Genomic DNA, 20,712 nt, shown 5'->3' on the forward strand with positions numbered 1-20,712 from the left:
TCAAATCAACCGCTGAGGAGTTGGTTTGTCCAGTCACTACATACGCCACACAAAAACCCTTCAATGTTAACATTCGTCAGTCATTAATACATATTCCAGCCGTAATGTCTGTTGCAAATACTTTAGGAATACATTTGGCAGGTGGTGCACAAGGGTAAATGACAAAAACTTGCATTCGTCGATAACACTTTCTTAACAGGAGAAAATGTGACGTTTCAGGCAATGGCTCTAATTCATAGCACATGTAGAGTTCTGATTACTCTCATTCAATCATCATGAAGCGGAACACTGTTTGGAGGGCATGTTTAAAATGGGCCACTTAATGTGGGTGTGCAGTAACCCCAGAAAATGCGACATCTTCTGGGTACTGCTCTGAGACCACGCGACTTTACATTGCTGAGATTTCCAAATATAAAATATCTCAGTCTTATATGAAACACAGCACACTTGTAATTAAGCACTGGGCAGAACATATACACCATCCAAAGACAACAGCAGATTACCAAATTCATTTTATTTTAAATTTCACATACAGCCTCAAATGCTTAAGATGTATACTCCATCAATAAAATGAAATCTCAGCCCAAACACAATTGTTCATAAGTCCAGGTGTTAATTTGAGACTTGTCTCATCCATAATCTGCACCAGTCAGCTGTGCATAAATGTCTACAGCCAAAACTCCTATCACGGAGGTTACAACAGCATTTTATTCAAATTGAATTTACAGCAAATATCAGATAAACTCCTGTCTTAAGATACCTTCACATGTACCTCTTTAGTAAGCCTTTCTACCTTCCACAGTTAAGAGTTTTGTTATTTAAGCATCGTTTTTTTTCAACGGCTTTATTTAATTTTAAAGCTCCTTCAATTGTTCTCGCAGCAGAAGCTTGTTGGTGCCATATGAAGAGAATAAATCATGGTCTTTATTGGAAAAATAAGCAAAAATAATTAAAATGAAGGCAATCTGCTGAGTTTACTCGTTACATTTACATCAGATCCTTTAACGTCTTCTCCAGGTGATCCTTATTGGCACCCATCACCTCCCCTACCTGTTCAATGAGAGATGGAGGGGGGGAAAAAAAACAGGTTAGGCACAGTCACAAGCACCCTCAAAAGCTATTATTAACAGAACCTTGTAGCAGACTGATAATGGATACATACAGATGTTAAGAGTAATGCGAACGTAAAATGAAAATTATTTTATTATTAAAAAAGAGCAACCCAGACACCAAACGTTGCATCATATGGAGGTTATGGGTTCGATCCCAACCCTGATGCCTGTATATGTGGAGTTTGCATGTTCTCCGTGGTCGTAGTCTTTTCTCCAGGTCCTCAGGTTTTTCCCCTCCACATTTAGAAAGGTGCATTGCGAGTATTTGGCTGCTATACATTTCCACATAAGCCACTTCGTTGAGCTATCATTTGTGGTCAGGTCAACTTTGGTTTCTGTAGGTATGTAGCGAGGCTATATGTCCTGGGCTGTCCAACACAACTCTAAAGATTCGTGATAATAAAGGCTAGTTATATTATATTCTTAGTTCTTTCGGTAAAGTCACGTTGAAGGGAAACAATAAAATAATATATAAAACAATAAAATTATCACGACGTTTCGACTGTAACACAAACAGTCATCATCAGGTGAACAGCCCTGGGACAGCGAACTTTGCTATGTCTGTTCCACCTGAAGACGGAGGCTTGTGTTGCCTCCGAAACGTCGTGATTTGATTTGGTTGTTTTCTTTTGTTTTGCCTGCGTGACTTTACCGAAAGAACCAAAGAGTATGAATCCTTGCAGTCACGAAAGCTTCAAATCTAGAATTATAAAAGCCAAGGTACGCATTTACGAGAGGGAGCAGCAATTTATGTCAGGAGTTGTCTTCCTTCAAAAGAAAAAAACAAAACAGTGCCTCTACACAGCCTCGATATAGAATGCAAAGTGCCAGCATAAAAGTTTTAGTGCATACTTAATATGTCCATCTGGCCAGGTGGCGTTGTTTATAAACCAATAAAATCAGTTTTAAGTTTGTGAGATCTTTAAAAAAGAGACACAGATCAGTCTTTGACAAGATCTAGTGGCAAAAGACTGAGAGACTAGTCTTTAAGTGTCTTTGTATGCATGTAGAACTTGTTTTGCACCTACATAGCTAAATGTGCGGGGGAAGGACAAACTCAACAGAAAAAAGCAGTTCTAAAGAAATGAGTTTTCAATCTAGATGGAAAAGTGCATAGCTCCAGTGGCTTCCTAATATTGGAACGGCATTCCAGACGGCCGCAGAAAAATCTGAAGGCGCGCGATGCAGTGACCGTCCTTGTTTGACGACTAGCCAAAAGCTGCTGCAAGGATGACCGGAGCTTGCAATGTAATGGTTCATGTTTCTTGACGAGACCAGCAAGGTATTGAAACAATAGACCGATCCAGCCTTTGGATCGTCTCTAGACAATCGTCTCTAGACAATCCAAATTTACGAAAAAAAAAACAGATGCATAATTCCACTCACCTTTTCGTTGTTTTTGAAGAAAATGAATGTGGGCATTGCCTTGATGTTACACAACTCGGCAATATCCTGCACACAAGTGACATAGGGAAAAAAAACGTTTCTACTTAACCGAGAGCTCTATTACGTTAGTCCAGTGCTGTTGTCAGACGACTCCACTCACAATAAAAAAATGGGTTGTCCACACATTCTCAATAGAAGAGTTGACTTAGCACCTTTTGAGGAAGACAGCGAAAACATTTCCTGCCACACAAAATGTGGAACTTCTACGATATGCTCAGGGCCTCTAACGGAGGAAAAATAACCATATCGGACATGCCGAGTTTGGCAATTAAAACTGCAATCCAAAAAACGATCATCCGTTGTTACTTTAATGTCCAAACATTGTCAAGCCACATACATGCAGCAGTTGAAATTGTATTTCATAAAACGAACAAAGCCAACCTACAAATCTCATATCCCAGTTCCCAGCTACAAGCCGACTTAAGGAGATTGTACTTTTATACACCAGTGTTTTCCATCAGTCTGTGTTTTGTATGACAGGTCCCCCCCTTACAAAAGAGATTGTTTCATGTCTTAGAGGGCTCTCGCTTTAAAAGCCATTTCATATATTAAGTATGTGCAATATCATATATGTACTGTACATAAACACTGGGTGGACTGTTTGTATAACATAGGCACTGTATGCATGCACTAGATGCATGTGCTGTACCACTTGTAGGTGCTGAACACATGTACGTATATGTACATGTGCTACATGTACTGTATGGCTATACGGTATAGGTGTGCTATTTGCATGCTAGGTGTGCTGTACTATATGCACATGCTATACGTGCTGTGTGCGTTCTGCATACAGGGGGTTTGAGCAGTGCGCGTAAAAAAAGGTGCTCGATGGTTCTGCACGTCTGGGCTCCCGTGAATGCCCTGGTCCGTCGCGAGCGAGCCGACCGCTGGACCTGAAATCTAGGTGACCCCCCGCCCTCACCCCCTTGCACCACGCAGTTTAAATCGACTGCACGAACCGCACAGACGGCGGGAGATGCTCACCGGAGCGTCGTCCACGTCCACCACGCAGAACACTACGTTGTGGTACTCATTTGCAAAGGCCTAAAGAGAAGTGGGGGAGGGGGGGGAGACACGAGTGAGGGTTTTTTCAATCGCATGGAGGAAGTTTAAGCAGCTCCCATAACCCAATTGTGTGAATACATTGCTAACAGGAATGTAAATTCAAAACCCCTCCACACATATGCAATTCAATCGAATCGTCACGATACTGGGGGAGGGTCACAATTTAAATAAACAACTTTTATACCAGCTTGAAAACGTTCACGCAATGAGCTCTTTCCATCCGTCATCTTCATGTAGAAGATTCAATGTGAATGAAACGGAAAACTGGCCACATTTATAAAACGAGTTGCCTCCCCAACCAGAGGCAAAAGGACCTGCCTCAACATCCTTGCCCTGTCGGCCAAAGATACTCCCTCTCCCAGGCAGAGCCGCTTATTTAAGCCCCATGGTCTCATTGCGTGCTACGGATGCAATGCATCTTGTGCACCTGGTTCGAGCAATGGCGGAGCCAGGATTTAACAGGTAGGGGGGGGGGGGCAACCCCTCCAGCAATGAAAAATTATAGGAGTTGTTAGTAAGTAAGGACTTGTCCCTTGCTTTTTGATTCGACACATGTGCGGCGATGGCGCTGCCATCGATCGAGGGTAGAATTCGAACCGCGTTGTGTGATCGGCATCGCGCTCGCTGAAGGTGAATGCCTTCAGGGAAGTCGTGGACTCTGTATACGCAACTGCGCACAATTCTGTGAGTCGCTTATAACCGCTTTGCCGTGACTTATTGCCAATTATGGACTCAGACTATTGTCCTATCATCTCATAGAGTCCCTGACAAGTAATAATATGCTACACAGTGGCAGCGGGGGGGGGGGGGGGGGGGGGGGGGTCGCAAAATGTCGATTTATTACTAATTAGCTTTACTGCCCGGCTTCGCCCGGGATTCACCACGCCTGGCCACCTTTGTCCCCTCAGTGGCGATGTTCACACACCACACGAGTTATTCGTTTGACATCACAGATGTGACGTCACCGCTCACTTTCCGTGCAATATATAATATTCATTATTGTACCCTCTCCCCCCCAAAATACAAAAGTTCATTTTTATACTTTCTGTATTGTGTACAGTCTGAAAACTACCCACGTGCCAAATTTCAAGTTTGTTGCATGTTGGAAAGTATGCTAAACATTTCGAACAGACATACATATTCACAAATTTCCCCTTTTTATATATATATATAAACCCCAATGATCCGATCGAAATTAGGGATTTCGATTGGATAATTGGGGGGGCACTTGCCACTCCACCCCCCCACTGGCTCCGCATCCACTGGCTCTGCCAGTGAGTGCGAGCAGTATCATTATTACCGCCGATTAAACGAATGTTGGAAACCATTTTGAGAATAAAAAAGCACGCAGGGTGTGTCTTCCTTGTTCCGTCTCGCTTTTATCGATTTCGTTAGCTCCATTAATTTATTTACAAGTTGTACGAATCGTACATAATCAATTCTCACCCCGTACAATTTAATGCATACATCCTGAATGAAAGATTTTTTTTTATATCTATAATCGATGCATTGTTACATGCCAATTGCAGCTGCACGTGTGCAACAACCTATTTGTACCTCAGCCTTAACCATAGTAGAGGCAATGCTATGCCTTCAGGATTACACAAAATAAAATCAGAATGTATACTGGAGGAATCCGATGAGCTATAAAGCTCTTTCATGAGTGTCCAGCAGGGGCAGGTCAGAACGTTACAACGAACATTCCAAAAAGACGATAGGCGTGGAAAGTATTGTAAGTGTAATGAGAGAGCACCGACGGGCGACGGAGGGCTGCATAGGCACCGATGCATCAGTCGTAGCCAATCAGAGCTAACGGTACCATCTGGGCCAAAGTTAATGGGCGGAGCTTGTGGGTATATGCGGGAACCAATCGGGAAGGTTCTGAGGGGAGGGGGGGCGTGGTTAGAGGCGGAGCTTGGCTCCACCGAAAGGGCTATAAGGAGAGGCAGGGGGAGGGACTCGAGGTCGGAGTGGGAGCCTGGAGTCCGGACTGCATCTCCGCCATCTCGTCACGCCACCGGCCACGTGGGCCGAAGCCCTCCCCCTCTCTCATTGCGCGCCGTCAACGAGCGGTGCGCGGGAGAGAGAGCGAGGGAAGCCGCGAGGCAGTGAGCACGCGCATGCGGAGCGAGAGAGCTAGGGTGACCATCTAGAAAGGGAGTGCGAAGTCGGGCAGTCATCACTAAATAAAGGACGCAAGTCACCACCTGTGGTGGAAGTCGTTTATTACGACTGGAGTCAGAAGAGGTTATTTTTGGAGACAAGAAAACACAACAGAGTGCGAAGATGTCCAAGCATCTCAACAAAAATCGCTAATGAAAATATAAAACAACTTTTTTTTTTATCTTACCAGGTAAAGTCCACCGAGCTATTGACTTCTTTTTCAGAAGCAAACTGGCCACAAATGATAGCTCAAGGGAGTGACTTATATGGACATTTAGAGCGGCAAAATAATCTAACACTGGTCAAGTAGCCTAACGTGGTGATTATGAACCCCCATAAGACACACCCATGCCCCACGGCTCAAACTCCAGATGCACAAAACCTGATGTGGAAGTTGCCCTAATCATTTATGGTGGAAGAAGTTCAGTGTTATTTTGTGGAAAAAACATATTTTTGTAGTAGTTAAGTGTCTGATCGTAGATAAAACTTGTAAAAAGAAAAATCATATCAGGTTAATTATTGTATTTATTTAAAACTTTTGCCTGGCAAAAACAGGCTTTATAAACTAGCCAATAACATTGCGGCCAAATGTGGAATCTGAAGTCCCAGAGCTGAATTCTAGTTTTGGGCATCTGACACAGCCATTATATGAACCTCCTGACAAACAGAAACATGACAAAAGCTTCTTTGGTTCTTTCGGTAAAGTCACGTAGAATGAGAATAAAATAATAAATTAATAAAATAACACAATTAAATTCTCACGACGTTTTGGCCACAACACAAGTGGCCTTCAGGTGAAAGGAACAGACCTATCGGGACGACAGCTTCAATCAAAGTTAAGATTCATAGCGTCTTTTAAGCTGGTTTAGAGAAGTGAGGCACCTTGACAAAGGGGTTTACATATCAAACAGGATAATTTAGCATTGAAATAGCTGAGTGATTAGCTTGTGACTCGTCATGATTTTAACATGGCTATTTCTATGACCAGTCACAAGCTAATCACTCAGCTATTTCAATGCTAAATTCTCCTGTTTTATATGTAAACCCCTTTGTCAAGGTGCCTCACTTCTCTAAACCAGCTTAAAAGACACTACAAATCTTAACAACGTTCATTGAAGCTCTGTCGTCCCGACAGGTCTGTTCCTTTCACCTGAAGAAGGCCACTTGCGTTGTGGCCGAAACGTCGTGAGAATTTTATTGTGTTATTAATTTTATTAATTTATTATTTTATTCTCATTCTACGTGACTTTACCGAAAGAAACAAAGAAGATGAATCCTTGCAGTCACGAAAGCTTTAAATTGAAAAATATGACAAAAGCTTTAACCCATGACCTCAGAAGATGCTGGATTAGTTGCCCAACATTGTTGAGCCCCTTCATGGAGACCACCCTCAAATGTGTTAATTATTCTAAAAGCCAAAATGTACACTCACATGAAAGATTGGAGAGATGATCTTGCACGGACCACACCATGTGGCCGAGAAATCGATTACGACCAACTTGTGCTTGTTCTGCTCCAGAACCTGTTTGTACTCCTCCTGTAAAAAGATAAAAAGAGCAGCCGATCAATCAGGTCCACCAGGCAGCCGGCCTATTTGGAGCACTTGGGTGTTCATTAGGAGCTCAACTTTGTATGCTTGTTACAGAGGATTGCGACCTATGTTGATAGCAGAAGTCAAAATTTGGGACTTCTTGCAGCCAAATGTTTGCAGGCACTGCCTTTCCACCTACATCTGAAAGATCCTTATAGTAGGGATGTAATATGTACTCCCCTCCTCGACACAATGAATTGTTAGAATTGAAGGTCATGATTCAATAGGTATTGGAAAAGACAATCTCATGTCTTTTCCCATACCAAGGTTCTTTGTAAACCGACAGGTTATCACCAAAGATTTGTCCACGAAACCATTCAGATATACAAACACAGGCGTAATTTCAACCGAGAGGATGGTTTCAAATTAAGCAACCACTGGAAAAACGTTTTGAATCATACCCAATGCTAACTAATTTCTAACAGCAATTTCAAGCAGTGGTATACCAAACATATTCTTTCCGAACTTTTCTATTTTCTTTTTTCTACTGCTCCCTTACAGCACATCCTGGCCGATACTCTTTCCGTTTATATTGCACACACACAGTGACCCATCTCCCGCACCCTCCACACAACAAAAGGCGGATTAACTCATCCCCACACACACACAGCGACCCATCCCCCGCACCCTCTACACAACAAATACAAACACAGGCATTACTTCAACCGAGAGGATGGTTTCGAATTAAGCAACTACTGAAGAGACGTTTTAAATCATACCAAACGCTAATTTCTAACAGCAATTTCAAGCAGTGGTATACCGAACATATTATTGCCGAACTTTTCTATTTTCCTTTTTTCTACTGCCTCCCCTTACAGCACAGCCTGGCAGAGCCTCTTTCCGTTCATATTGCACACACAGTGACCCATCCCCCGCACCCTCTACACAACAAAAGACGGATTAACTCAGCTCCGCACCCCACTAAAGTCGCCTACATGGCCCCTCCCACACGCCCCCCCCTACCTTAACCTGTATTTAAGCGCGAGGTTCCCAGAGCCTCGCCACTTGGTGCAGCGATTTTGGCTGTGACTGGTCCCACCTGAAGACAGAAGCTTGCGTTGCCTCTGAAACGTCGTGTTTTAATTGTTTATTTTATTTTTATTTGTTTTACCTACGTGACTAAGAGTATGAATCCTTGCAGTCACGAAAGCTTCAAATGTATGTACATCATTTGTAATGTGAACGAAGTCCATTATTTATACATGAAAAGATACTCTTTCAGAAAGGTCCATTGTGCAACTTCATCAATGATTATAAAGAGAGTGTCAGTGGAACTTGGAAAAAACCCATACATACTATAAATATAAAACGAGAATTGTTTTATTTTACCAGGCAACACCCACCGAGCTATATGCAGTAAGCTCTTTCATCAGAAGCGACCTGGCCACAAATGATAGCTCAACGAAGTGGCTTATCATCTGGAAATTTATTGCAGCCAAATACTCGAAAACAGACGTTTCTAAATGGGGAGGGAAAACCAGGAGGAACCGGGAGAGAAAAAACCCACACGACCATGGGGAGAACATGCAAACCCCTAATATGCAGGCGCCAGGGTTGGGATAGAACCCACGACCTCCAGTATACCAGGCGAGGAAGTTAATATCTCACCAGCGGAGTAGAAAGTGGTAACATTCAAAAACTGTGCAAGCTTCACCTGTCTCACAACCTCCTGGCCAACTCGGCCCTTCTGCTCAATCTAAAAAAAAACATGTCAGTACATAACGCTCATGCGTTACAAAACCACCCTTACGATTCAGCTGTGCATAACCTACATCACTGCTGTGCATAATATCCCTTTGTATACATAACATTCCTGTTCTACACCAGCTCCCCTGTGTCTCTGTACATAAAACACCTGCTGTATTGCAATTAGATTGCAAACCTCGTACGTGAATTTTAGTGTCACCACCGTCAAATATTAACATTTGGCGGCTATACAAATGTCAAAATCAATTTGGAGGCAGGACAACAGAAAATCATTCACAAAATGAAAATTAGCCTTGATCACAAACCCCCACAGCTGTCCCAAATATAAGTCACAATGCAACATATCATTGCATGTTCATAAATGGCGGTAAACAAATGGGCTCCCGTACACAAATACCTCCCATATAACCTACACAGGCCGTGCTGTAAGGAAACACCTATAAAGGCCAGAAGTGTATGGAGGGGGTGGTGGAGCCAATATTACTCAAGCGCAAATATTTACACACTGCACCGGGTATTCAATCTTAAGGCAGAGTAAGCCTCAGGGGAGGCCCAGCACCAATTCAGATGTTAGTCACTAATGTTGACCGACTAAGCGCCCAGTGCGGAGATGTTAACTCCCTCGCCTGGTATACAGGAGATCGTGGGTTCGATCCCGACCCCGACTCCTGTATACAGGTAGTCCTCTACTTGCGATGGAGATGCGTTACGACGACCCCATCGCAAGTCAAAAATATCGTAAGTCGAAGAAGGCCTAGCCTACCCAGGAGTCTTAAAGAATGGTGATAATTTAGCAAAACAGAGCAATTTACAGTACCGTACTGTATAAACTATACACTGTAGGCATTTATTAATTACAATACTGTATTGCACAGTAAAATGTAAAGTAAAAAAAACAAGGTAAATACTTAGCCTACCTATATGAACTGCAATTTAATAGAAGGGCGGGAGATGCGTACATCCCGCCAGCGGTCCAACGTACAATATCGTACCTCGTACGCTGCTGCGTTTGCCTGCCGCGCAAAATTTAAAATATTTTACAATTTTGTCGTATCGCTATCGCCATCGTAAGTCGGACCATATCTGTATTTGGAGTTTGTATGTTCGTATGTTCTCTCCCCGTGGTCACGTAGATTTTTATCCGTGTCCTGCTATTCCCTCCATATTTGGCAACATGCGTTTAGCTGGTATATATTTCCACATAAGCCACTTTGTGGCCAGGTCGCTTCTGAAAAACAGTTATATAGCACAGTGGGTCTTACACGGTAAAATAAATCGTTTCAATAGTTTTAGTTTTGACTCAGATCGCCGGATTTGCAATGCAGTGTGCTAACCATTGCAGCAGTGTGGGAAGTGTGATGACACAGGAATCATATTCCCTAGAGACACCCAGCCATTTGTTTTTTAACCAACAAGCGTCTGACGCTGTGGGATCGGTTAATTACAGGGTTAATCAGATGCTCCCATCATCACGGAAAACGCAACGTCACGGCGCGATGCAATTACTTGCATTTCCCTGGCACGGGAAGTGCTGGACGAGATGGTGGTAAAACAACAACCCCAGCGTTAACACACACAAAAATGGCACGCTCCATTTGGTTCTTCGCAGCATTCGCAATAATAGAAACACTAATGTGTTGCCCCGTTTAACTCAAGAAGCATGTCCACCTATATGCTGAAGCGGTCTCAGAAAGGGCTGGGCATCGCCCTCTGTCGTCTGGGCATAATAAGAGCGGCCATTTCTGGGGTGTGGGTTGGTAATGGCCCGGCGATTGAGTGTCTTTTCAGGGGACTGATGTTCTCACGTGAAAACAATGAATCATCACCACTTAAGGTTCTGAATTTTAACCCTGAAGCCGTTTTACTATTACTCAATCAAGGAACAGACTTCGTTGGAAAGACAGCGAGCCTGCATGTTGATGTTTTCCCCATATTTGACAGTCAACTAATGTACAATTTTTCTTAAGAAGAAAAAAAGTGTAGTGTGTCTGCTTAGTGAACTTATGGAATCAATTGTGTCAATTAAAAATAACGAATTGTTCGAGTGCCCCTGCGAATATCTTAACACGTCAGGAAATAGCAATGTTTACGGTGTCAAGAATGCTCGATTTTAGACTGGTTCAACCTACGCACTGTGCTGATTTGGTTAAAAAAAATCACTCATGGAATGCATTTTACACCACAGCAAAAAAAAAGCAAATTCTTAAAATACCAGAGTTTAACCACAACAGCCAACTCTAACTGGAAGTACATGTATTTATCCAGTCTATGGCCTGTGCACTCAACACTGAACCATTTTTTCTCGTAATTGTAGTCTCGCTAAAATAGCTCCAAGCTGGTAAGATTAAATAAATTGCCTGACCGACTGCAACAGTTGACAGTACGTACTGTATTGTCCAGATACATAATTTTCATCCTACAAAGCATTCATCCCAATGTAGGGCACTCCTGAAAAACAGTCGTGAGCCTTTGTAAGGACTGTCAGCCTCTTGTAATCCAATGCTAGATTAAAGTATCCTGCTGTTGCATAGCTCTCCATGCTGGTCACAGTAGGTTTGAGGAGGACACCCCAGTACTAGTTCAGCTTTAATTCGCCATTGATGTTAGCCATGGTATGGAATCAACCTCTGGTTAACGAGTTCACAGTACCGGAAGACCATCTCTTTGCACTACCCCGTTTGAATGTGTTTCGTGGATAAACTTTTTTACTAAAACAATTAAGAAAATCTAAAAAGTGCTTATGAATGAGAGCGCAGTCCTGAGAAAATGCACACACACCACCATTTGTGTGCATTCGCTCAGGCAATAAGAGCGATGTACACTCAAGGTCTATTTAAAAAAAATATATACATTTGACTAATTAAGGCCCCACAGCTTCGTAGCTCTTTTTCAGAAGCAACCTGGCCATAGCAAATGATAGCGCAAAACAAGTGGCTTATCGGCATGTGGAAATTCAAATTGCAGCCAAACCAACTGCATGCTTCTAAATGTGGGAGGGGAAAAACCTGAGGAACCGGAGAAAAATGCACACGACCAAGGGGAGAGAGACAAGCAAACTCCAAATATTCAGCGGGCGTCAGGGTCAAACCCACGACTTCCTGTATACCAGGCGAGGGAGTTAACATTGCTACTGCGGCGTAAGCCAAGCAGAACTCGCCATATAAAACAAAAGCACCCACCAATGTGTGTTTACTCGTCCGTGGTCTCCCCCTGTGCCTTATTTTCACGTATTTTCGTGAGCAACTAAGACCCCCATAATATCTGCAAAAAGGACTGCAAGCGTTAGTGCTGGAAATGTGATCAAAGTGTCGAGGAAAAGCATAATCACATTTAGATGTTAATAAAATGCAGGTAAAGCGTGTCGGGGCAGGTGAGCGTTAGGTGGCTGTGGGTCGTGAGCATCATCAGGTGGATGAACTGTTGAGTAACACAAAAAATGTTTTTTTTATAATAAAAAAAACATTTTTAAAATGTTTACCATCTGTATTATTAGTGATATTAACGAACAATGAAGCCCTCGTAGAAAGAAATAAACGCTGTCGGGAATGCATCCCCATACATGCAATCGTATTACCACCGATTCGGTGAGCACTCGCTTCTCCAACAATTTTGTTATTTCACCAATAATTTGCCAGAAAACCTAACTTGATAATGCAAAAACCTACCAAATGTGCCTTGAGAGAATATACACAAAAACCCATCTGCTTTCAAAGAATGGGTACATTGTCATTCACAATAAAAATAACAAGATCCCTTCATGGACTAGCTTGTCAGTTTTTTGTATACATTTTGTGTAGTCACCATGATTAGGGGTGATGTTTGCTTAGAAATCCAGCTCTTTATTTCAGGGGCTAGACTTAATTAAAATGTGTCAATCAATCCTTCTGCCACAAAGCTTTTTTGTATTGTATAATAAAGGTCCGTCCCATAGAGTTTTGTATTGTTTGCTTAAGTGCAGTCTGTATTAGCGGCCAGGCTAACAAATGTGTATTTAAGCAGGTCCGTGGCTATTTGTTCTTCACAATTGCTGTTATGAACTCCAGCTTGTATTTTTTTTGTTTTTGGTACACACACGCAAAGTGTGTTGGGGTTTTCCACCACAGAGACTGTACTGCCACGGTCGCATTTCTTGCGGTTATGGCCGAGCCATTTTCCGCTTGTTGCAAGAAGTTCATGGCTTGAGGCCAACAGCCGTGGACGTATTAGCCAAAAATAAGCACCAGCTGCTTTCACAATGGATAACTTTGAAAAATTATTCACACGTCATTTAAAATTATGTAAAAAGCGCATTGAAAAAAAATCTCCGCTTAGTAAGGTAACTGTATTTATCTATTAAATCTTACACCTCAACTCAGTCTTGTGCTGTAAGAATGGCACGAATACCAAACATAACAAATCATTATTATTAAAAGGATATGGGGACTAACATAGGAAGTGCTCCAACAATAAATATTTATAGACCATTGTCTTAAATGATTAACACATTCCATAGCAAGTCTGTAATGTTTGAAGAGGCTTATGGAAAAAGAATAGGCTTATAACCTCTGGTAAGGTGTATGGAGTCACTGTTTATTTCAACTCAAAAATGAAAAAAAAAATCTTTAGTCGGAGAAATCTGCAAAATATTTTTTTTTATCTGGACAACCCACATCGCCAGTGCCTCACATTTTTCCAACAGTTAAGGAAAAACTAGCAGCATAGATCTTGTTACAATTAAGCAATTCATGAGTGCTGTGAATCATGGATGTGGACAGTGAGGCAAGTTCTTCTCGATGGGGATTAAAGCATTGGGAGACATCAATGGACAAAGTAAATTAGTGCTTCGAGGGGACGATGTAGAGCGGCGATGTTCATCACTGCAAGACTCGCAGGCCACTGTCAGCCTTAAGTGGGCCCCGACAATACACAAATCTCATGTCTTATCGGTGAAAGTGAAGAACACTGATGCAGAGAAATAAGTTTCACCACGGTCACTCGCGCTTTATTTGTCGGGCCACAGACCATTTCAGCTTGGATTTGCCTTTATAATAAAAACATTTTTTTTGCCAAATGTTATTTGTCCTTATTTCTATTTTCCCTGCATAGCCGTTCAGTGCTAAAGCTGGTCTTTAAAACAAATAAATACTGACGGATGTCTCAATGGAATCTGAACGATCTTGAGGTTTTAGAATAACTGGTTCGATAAACTATATACTGTACAAGCAGGCAAGAGCTCATCGTAGAAACGACCTTTGGCAAAAAACCAAGGAGACAAAAACACTTAAGTGCTGATAGAACTGAAATTGTTGGTTGGTTGGTTGACCTTAATACCTTTCAGGAACAAAGCGTCACTCGATAAGTGGAGTTAAATTTGAAAAGGTGGATTATACCTTGTGTCACAATGTCTGTTTTTACTTGAATATCTGTTGAACTTCTTTTACAATGTACATAGCCAACTGTGCTAATCAAAGGTGCTTTGACTGTCCGAATCATAAATGGGTGTGTTGTATATATTGTTGGCCAAACTTTTCCAGGTTCGAAGGGGGCTTCTTGCCAACAATAATATACTTCATAACTACGTAACTTTTAAAATGCTTCTGCTATATAAATGGCACCAAACGGCACCTAATGCTATCTAATTGCACCTCCAGAGAAATCAAACCGATCGTACAAACACCACCTAAGAATTAGCAGATTAATTTTTTTTTCCACATTAAGCGCTTTACAACAGAGGCAGGAAACAAGCCGAGAATTAAGAACAAGAGACATCTTACAAGGATCGCACAACGCGTGTAGCGCAAACCAAGGCCGTAGCCATGGAGTCAACATTGCGGGGGGAACAAATCTTCCAGGGGGTCTGGGAGTCACCCCCCCAGAAAAACAATATAAATTTCAAAACGAATTTCCTGCCATTTTCTGCTAAAATAATTTTAAAAACTCACTAACACGTGAGATGGACTTTTTTTTTTACAATAATGTCTAATAGTGTATTGTATTACATTGCTCTGTTTTTTCTTTTTTACCTTTTCTTGTTTCATTGTATGTCATGGCAGAAATTAGGGATTAATAAAGTACAACCATAACCACAATCATATAAACAGAAATCTATTTTATGGCAATATATTGGGGGGGGGGGGGGGGCATTTTGAGCATATTTTAATATTGAGGGGGATGTGTCGACCCCCAATATATATTATAATTACAGCCTTGGCGTAAACGCCATAACACAGATTACAACGATTTTTATTTCTTCACAACAGTTGTGTATTAAGTAGGCGTGATGCAGCTATTAATTTCTTTTTTTTTAATTTGATAACAGCCCGGTAAGAGTGACGAACCGTAATAAGGTGGCGGAGGGAGGGGGGTTACAGACATTCCGTAGACCAAATTCCGAACTCAACGCTCCTGGGTTCTGGGAACGGGAGGAGATTGGGCTCAGCTGCCCCACTCATGTAGGGACTGCGGGCAGGAGTTGCAGGTTCTTATATGGGGAAGTGAAGGCAAGGGAAGAGGAACAAAAGTCAAGTGAAAAAGGGGTGGGTGGGCTATTAATTTATTAGACACGATTCTTCCACTCCTGATATGCACAAAATCACGCCGGTGAGCATCTTTGAACAATTTTACATCTTGGCCAATGGAGCGAACTAAACTATACACACACTGAATAAAAGGCACCCACCACTTAAAATCGCCCCGACGATCCAGAGAAAAACTCGTGCCTTTATTTTAGTGCAGTGAAGGTAAAGACTTTTGCAAATCGGTTTGATAAAAACATTGAGTACCAGTGTTTTTTTTTTTGCAATGTTGTCACGAGCAACCATGTAGGACCTTTGCCAGGGCCACTGAATGGGCCATGTCATGTTCCCTCTACTTGATAAGCTTTGGACTTTACCGAAAGAACCAAAGAATATGAATTCCTGCAGTCGCGAAAGTTAAGTCAAAATTTAAACATGTGACTATGGTGGCAGGACACGAGATAGATCGCTCATCACCAATGATGTTACCATTTTTGGCGTTTGCTTAAACTATTATTAAATGGGAAAATAAACCCATGTGCATAAACACAAGGTGTTAAAAACACAATTGCAGTTATTATTATTTACCCAGGAAAGCCTCAGGTTTTCGCAGTGGTGAGGTGGGGAAGACTACATAATCCCAATTAAGTAATTAGCAGACAATTTCTCAGAATTGGGTTGTTTGCCCAATGCCATTGTCATCCCATAGCTAAAACGTTGTTGGATACATAGTGAAATGTACTAACCACTGGACTATGTACCTGCTCCCAAAATTCTATATTTTTTGTGCCTCTCTACAGTTCTGCTTTGCTCCATCTGTCTCTCAATGTCTCCGTCTCCTTTTCCATCTGTCTCCCGTGTGTGCCGCTGTTTTTCTCTTTACAATCTGTTTAGAGCATTTGGCTGCGAGACATTTTCACATGACAAGCCACGTCGTTGATCTATCATTTGTGGCCAGGTCACTTCTGAAAAATAACTATGTAGCTCAGTAGGCTTTACCTGGTAAAGTAAAACATAGCTTCGTCGTTTTGAATGGCTTCCCGTCGAGGGCCTGTCCGCTCTTCCTGCCCATGTGCACAGGGCTCCACACAGTGTTGAAGATGTCACTTGTCGATGTGGTACAGTCAGGGGTGGAGGGTTCTTCCGTGAGCCTGGTACAGTAGGTGCTGGGACCCAGACAACTCCGCTCTAAACGGCAAGGGCCATTCTTACATGCTGAAGGACCCTATCCGAGCCTTCCAAGGTAGCTCAGGCAACAGTAGTGCTTTCTGCCTTCCCCACTCTCTTTCCTCCCCTCCCTCCCCGCCCATCTCCGAGTAATAGTGCACAGTCATCCCACCTCAACAGAAAGCGCAATTTAAACCTAAATGGCAGTAAATGCACAAGACACCCCGGGATAAGGTGTGCCAAAACATTTACACCTTCATTTTAACTACCGTACATGGCCAATGACACGTTACCTATCTTACAAGGTACACTTGCAATGATTGTAAATACCCAAGTGCTAAAGTTATAATCGTTTGCCAAAGCTATGACATTTCCACATTTGGGCTGTGGCATGAGTGTCACGATATCCCACGATTTTCAAATCTACAACAGGGTCTTTAGAGTCTACAGCAAGCAACTCCCTTTGGATAGATGCTATTAATGACCACACAACATTCATAGACCATGGCAGGAATCGAAATAATTGAAGGAACTTGTGTACCAACCTACGGATAAAAACTAATACTATTGTTTTATTATTTTACCAGGCAAGGCCCACCGAGTTATATACAGTAGCCTTTTCGGAAGCGACCTGGCCACAAATGACAGCTCAACGAGGTGCCTAAAACATGTGGGAATGTACAGCAGCCAAATACTGTACTCTAAAACACATGTTTGTATAAGTGGAGGGGAAAAATCAGGGGACCCGGAGATAAATCCACACGACCACATGGAGAACATGAAAACTCCAAATACACAGGCGTCAGGGTCGGGATAGAACCCACGACCTCCTGTATACCAAGCGAGGTAGTTAACATCTCGAAAATCTGACGCCCCATTAAAGTATTGTAATTTAATTATAGTATTGCTGTCCCAAAGGATCTCTGAAGCGCAATTGTATTTTAACGCGCAATAGAGAGAAGTGCCGTCTCATTTTTAACAGAGGAGTTCTGTTCCAACATCGTGGTCTCTTTCAAAACACTGGGATCTCATTCAGACACCGGAATATCAGACACTTCAATGCAAACTGGAGTCTTAGGCAAACACTGTAAACCCATTTCAACGCACTGGGGTCTCAGAAACAGCAGTCCCATTATTCAATCGCTGAAGTTTTGCTGAAACACGGGTTTCTAACAATCGCTTAGGTCACATTTACCGTCAAGTCAAGCGGTTACTGCATAAGTGTTTATACAGTTTAAAGCTTTCGTGACTGCAGTGATTCATATTATTTCCTTTCTACGCGACATCACCGAAAGAGCCAAGAATCGTTTTTATACAGTGTTGTCACGTACATCGTTATGTAAGAAGTCAAACCTACCCCCTAAAAGCCTTACACATGTAATTCACTCAGAAGCTTCCCCATCAAAAAGCTTGCTTGAGCGTATTGCCTTGCGACTCTCCCCTCCATTCTTGGTGGTTTACATCCAAGTCTGGTGAGGCAGTCATGAGTCTGGCTCTGGGCTTTAGGCTGGTCACGTGGATTTTTCATCCAGGTCCTGGTTTTTTTCCCTCCAAATTTTGCAACATGCGTTTAGTGTTTTGGCCGCTATAAATTTCCACGCGATAAGCCACTTCGTTGAGCTATCATTCATGTGCCTGTCCTGGTAAAATAAAAAAAGCTTAGTTTTTAGTTTTCACTTCGACTAATTTTCACTTCGGGCTAAAAGAGACGTCATCGATACCACACACTCCCCCCAGCACGACGTGTGGCATTTGATTTAGGTGACCATCACCATACCACGCCGAACGTGAATCACCCGATCAAGACTGCTAATATTAGCCTGGTCAGTCCTGGGGTCCCTCCCACCGTCCCTCCCACCCTTCAGCTCACTGACAGGTGTGGTGATGATTTCATATGGCCATTGAAGTGCAGATATTGGAGGTTCAAATTGTGTGATTAAGACATTTTTATTGCTTTGCATGTGGGTGAATTGTAGGCACCCACTCGCACACTTCAAATTTATATTTTAAGCAATGCGGCGCTACATACTCCATGGTTTGGTGTTCGTAGCCACATATTCTTGTTTTTTTTCGGTAAAAATCACGAAGGGAAATAATAAAAAAAGTATTTCCCTTCTACGTCACTTTACCGACAAAACCAAGAATATTAATCCCTGCAGTCACGAAAGCTTTCAATTGAAACATTCGTAGCTACAGTTGAACACAATATTTTTTTCCCCTGTGCATTTAGTATCCACATCTCCCGTGCTTTGTTAAGGATCCAGTTAAACATTTTTTTTTTCCCTCACGTGTACGATTAAAGCGAGGCAACTTGTTATGGTGGCGTGGTCAAGTATAGCCAAACTCACTTGACCGGCTAAATTCACTTTATAAAAAGGCATGGAGTTTGTTTGACCAAAGTTCAACATGGGAATGATTAGACAGGGTCGGCGTATTTCGTGATTTGCTTAAACCACGGGTGGCCTGAGACGAATCTTTACCGTTATGCGAATCACTTTCCCATCAGGTCCGCGACATCAATAAAATCTGGCAGCTAAGAATAACTATTTGCAGTCGTATTTATCATTCATATTTGAGTCTCTCTCTCTCCTAGTGGACTTCCATCCGTGTCATGGTGGGGGGGGCAGGATTTTCCCTCCACATTTTAGAAACATGCGTTTTACAGTATTCGCCTGCTATACATTTCCACACGACGAGCCACTTCGCCCGAGCCATCATTTTGTAACGGCAAAGTCGCCTCTGACGACAATAAAAAAAGAGCCGTGTAAGCTCGCCGCCGAACACTTACCCGGTGAATTTTGTTGTTGTTAAAAAGTTAATAGTTTTAGATTCGAAACAGTCAAGGCCCATCGTGAAACAAACCTCCAGCAACCCAACGATTCGCACCCGCGTGGCGAGGGATAGGGGGGGCGCCCCCCTCGTCTTTGCATGTGGATAATGTTCTCACCAATCAACGCCGAACCCGCGGACTATAAATTACTTATTAACATTTTAATTTTAAATAAAAAAAAAATTTACACGCGGATGAGGGAAACACCCCGACCAATGGTGATACCGCGACGCAATGCGGCGTCGATGGCTGGGTGTGTGTGGAGGGGGTAAGGCAGAGACGCAGATTATAACCACCCAACACAGGCTTCGCCTTTCGCTCAACAACTCGAGGGCGACTCACAGACGACACCCAACAGAGAGACGCACACGGTGTTGGGAGGAGAGGAGAGGGAGGGAGGGGTGGTGCCTTGCCTTGTTAGTCAGCTTCGTGACACCCATGGCGACAGCGGCGCGAGACGAGCGGAAGTGACGCACGAGCAGGAGATGTTGTGGGGTGAGGGGGGGTCGACCGGATACTGCGATGAGCGAATGGAGAAGGCGGCAGAGGAGAATCGACAGCGCGCGCGGTATTTATAGCGGAGCGCCGCGTGGGTGGGAGGGATAGGACGACGCCCACACCACGCCCCCTTCACGCCACGCCCGCTCACGCCCCGCCCCGTCCACTCCCTCACGCCCCGCCCCGTCCACCCCTTCACGCCACGCCCCCACCAGCACCACCCCACAAAAAGACAAAGACAAAGTTGACCCAGCAACGTTGCGCCAACCACTTGCCATCGTTTTTGTGTGTGTTTAGTTTTTATGTCCTTTCCGAGCAGCTCCGATTAGCAGGGTTGTGCGAAAGAAGCTCAACATACATAGAACGTTAACCTAAGGTTGTGCCAACCACATGCCAACCACATGTTTTTTTATTTAGCGTGCTGATCTTAAAGGTGCATTGAAAAATGTGATACTCCGACTGATGCTTCTGTTGTTGTGGAGTAACTCATGCAGCCAGCTATGGCTCTAGGATTTGGTGTTACATGTTATTTATGTAGTTTATTGTAAAAATTCGGTCACAGTCCCTGTGATCACTGTTACATTGCAATTATGGCTTTATTTTTTGGTGATTTCGAAAACTTTTTTTTGGTTTGGACAT

At 42.9% G+C, this 20,712-nt stretch overlaps 1 protein-coding gene across 1 annotated transcript; it reads right to left on the minus strand.

Moving 5' to 3' along the window:
• Nucleotides 1-494: 494 nt before the first annotated feature.
• Nucleotides 495-20,140, minus strand: TXN (thioredoxin). The gene is made up of 5 exons (XM_032958234.2): nt 19,989-20,140; nt 7,219-7,323; nt 3,543-3,602; nt 2,499-2,564; nt 495-1,050 (listed from the first exon to the last, which is right to left on the minus strand). The coding sequence occupies exons 1-5, from the start codon at nt 20,013-20,015 to the stop codon at nt 988-990; spliced, it is 321 nt and encodes a 106-aa protein (XP_032814125.1). The 5' UTR covers nt 20,016-20,140; the 3' UTR covers nt 495-987.
• Nucleotides 20,141-20,712: the final 572 nt, after the last annotated feature.

This window comes from Petromyzon marinus, chromosome 1, assembly GCF_048934315.1.
Source record: "Petromyzon marinus isolate PM22_M1 ecotype Great Lakes invasive population chromosome 1, UKy_Petmar_22M1.pri1.0, whole genome shotgun sequence".
In the NCBI taxonomy this organism is placed as follows: domain Eukaryota; kingdom Metazoa; phylum Chordata; class Hyperoartia; order Petromyzontiformes; family Petromyzontidae; genus Petromyzon; species Petromyzon marinus.

Bases quoted from the DNA above. Each gene is read 5' to 3' on its own strand.
- TXN (XM_032958234.2), bottom strand. From the start codon at position 20,015: ATGGGTGTCACGAAGCTGACTAACAAG. The intron at 7,324-19,988 runs GCAAGGCACCAC...ATCTTTTTACAG, and splicing joins TCACGAAGCTGACTAACAAG to GAGGAGTACAAACAGGTTCT. The intron at 1,051-2,498 runs GTGAGTGGAATT...CTCATTGAACAG, and splicing joins TCTTCAAAAACAACGAAAAG to GTAGGGGAGGTGATGGGTGC.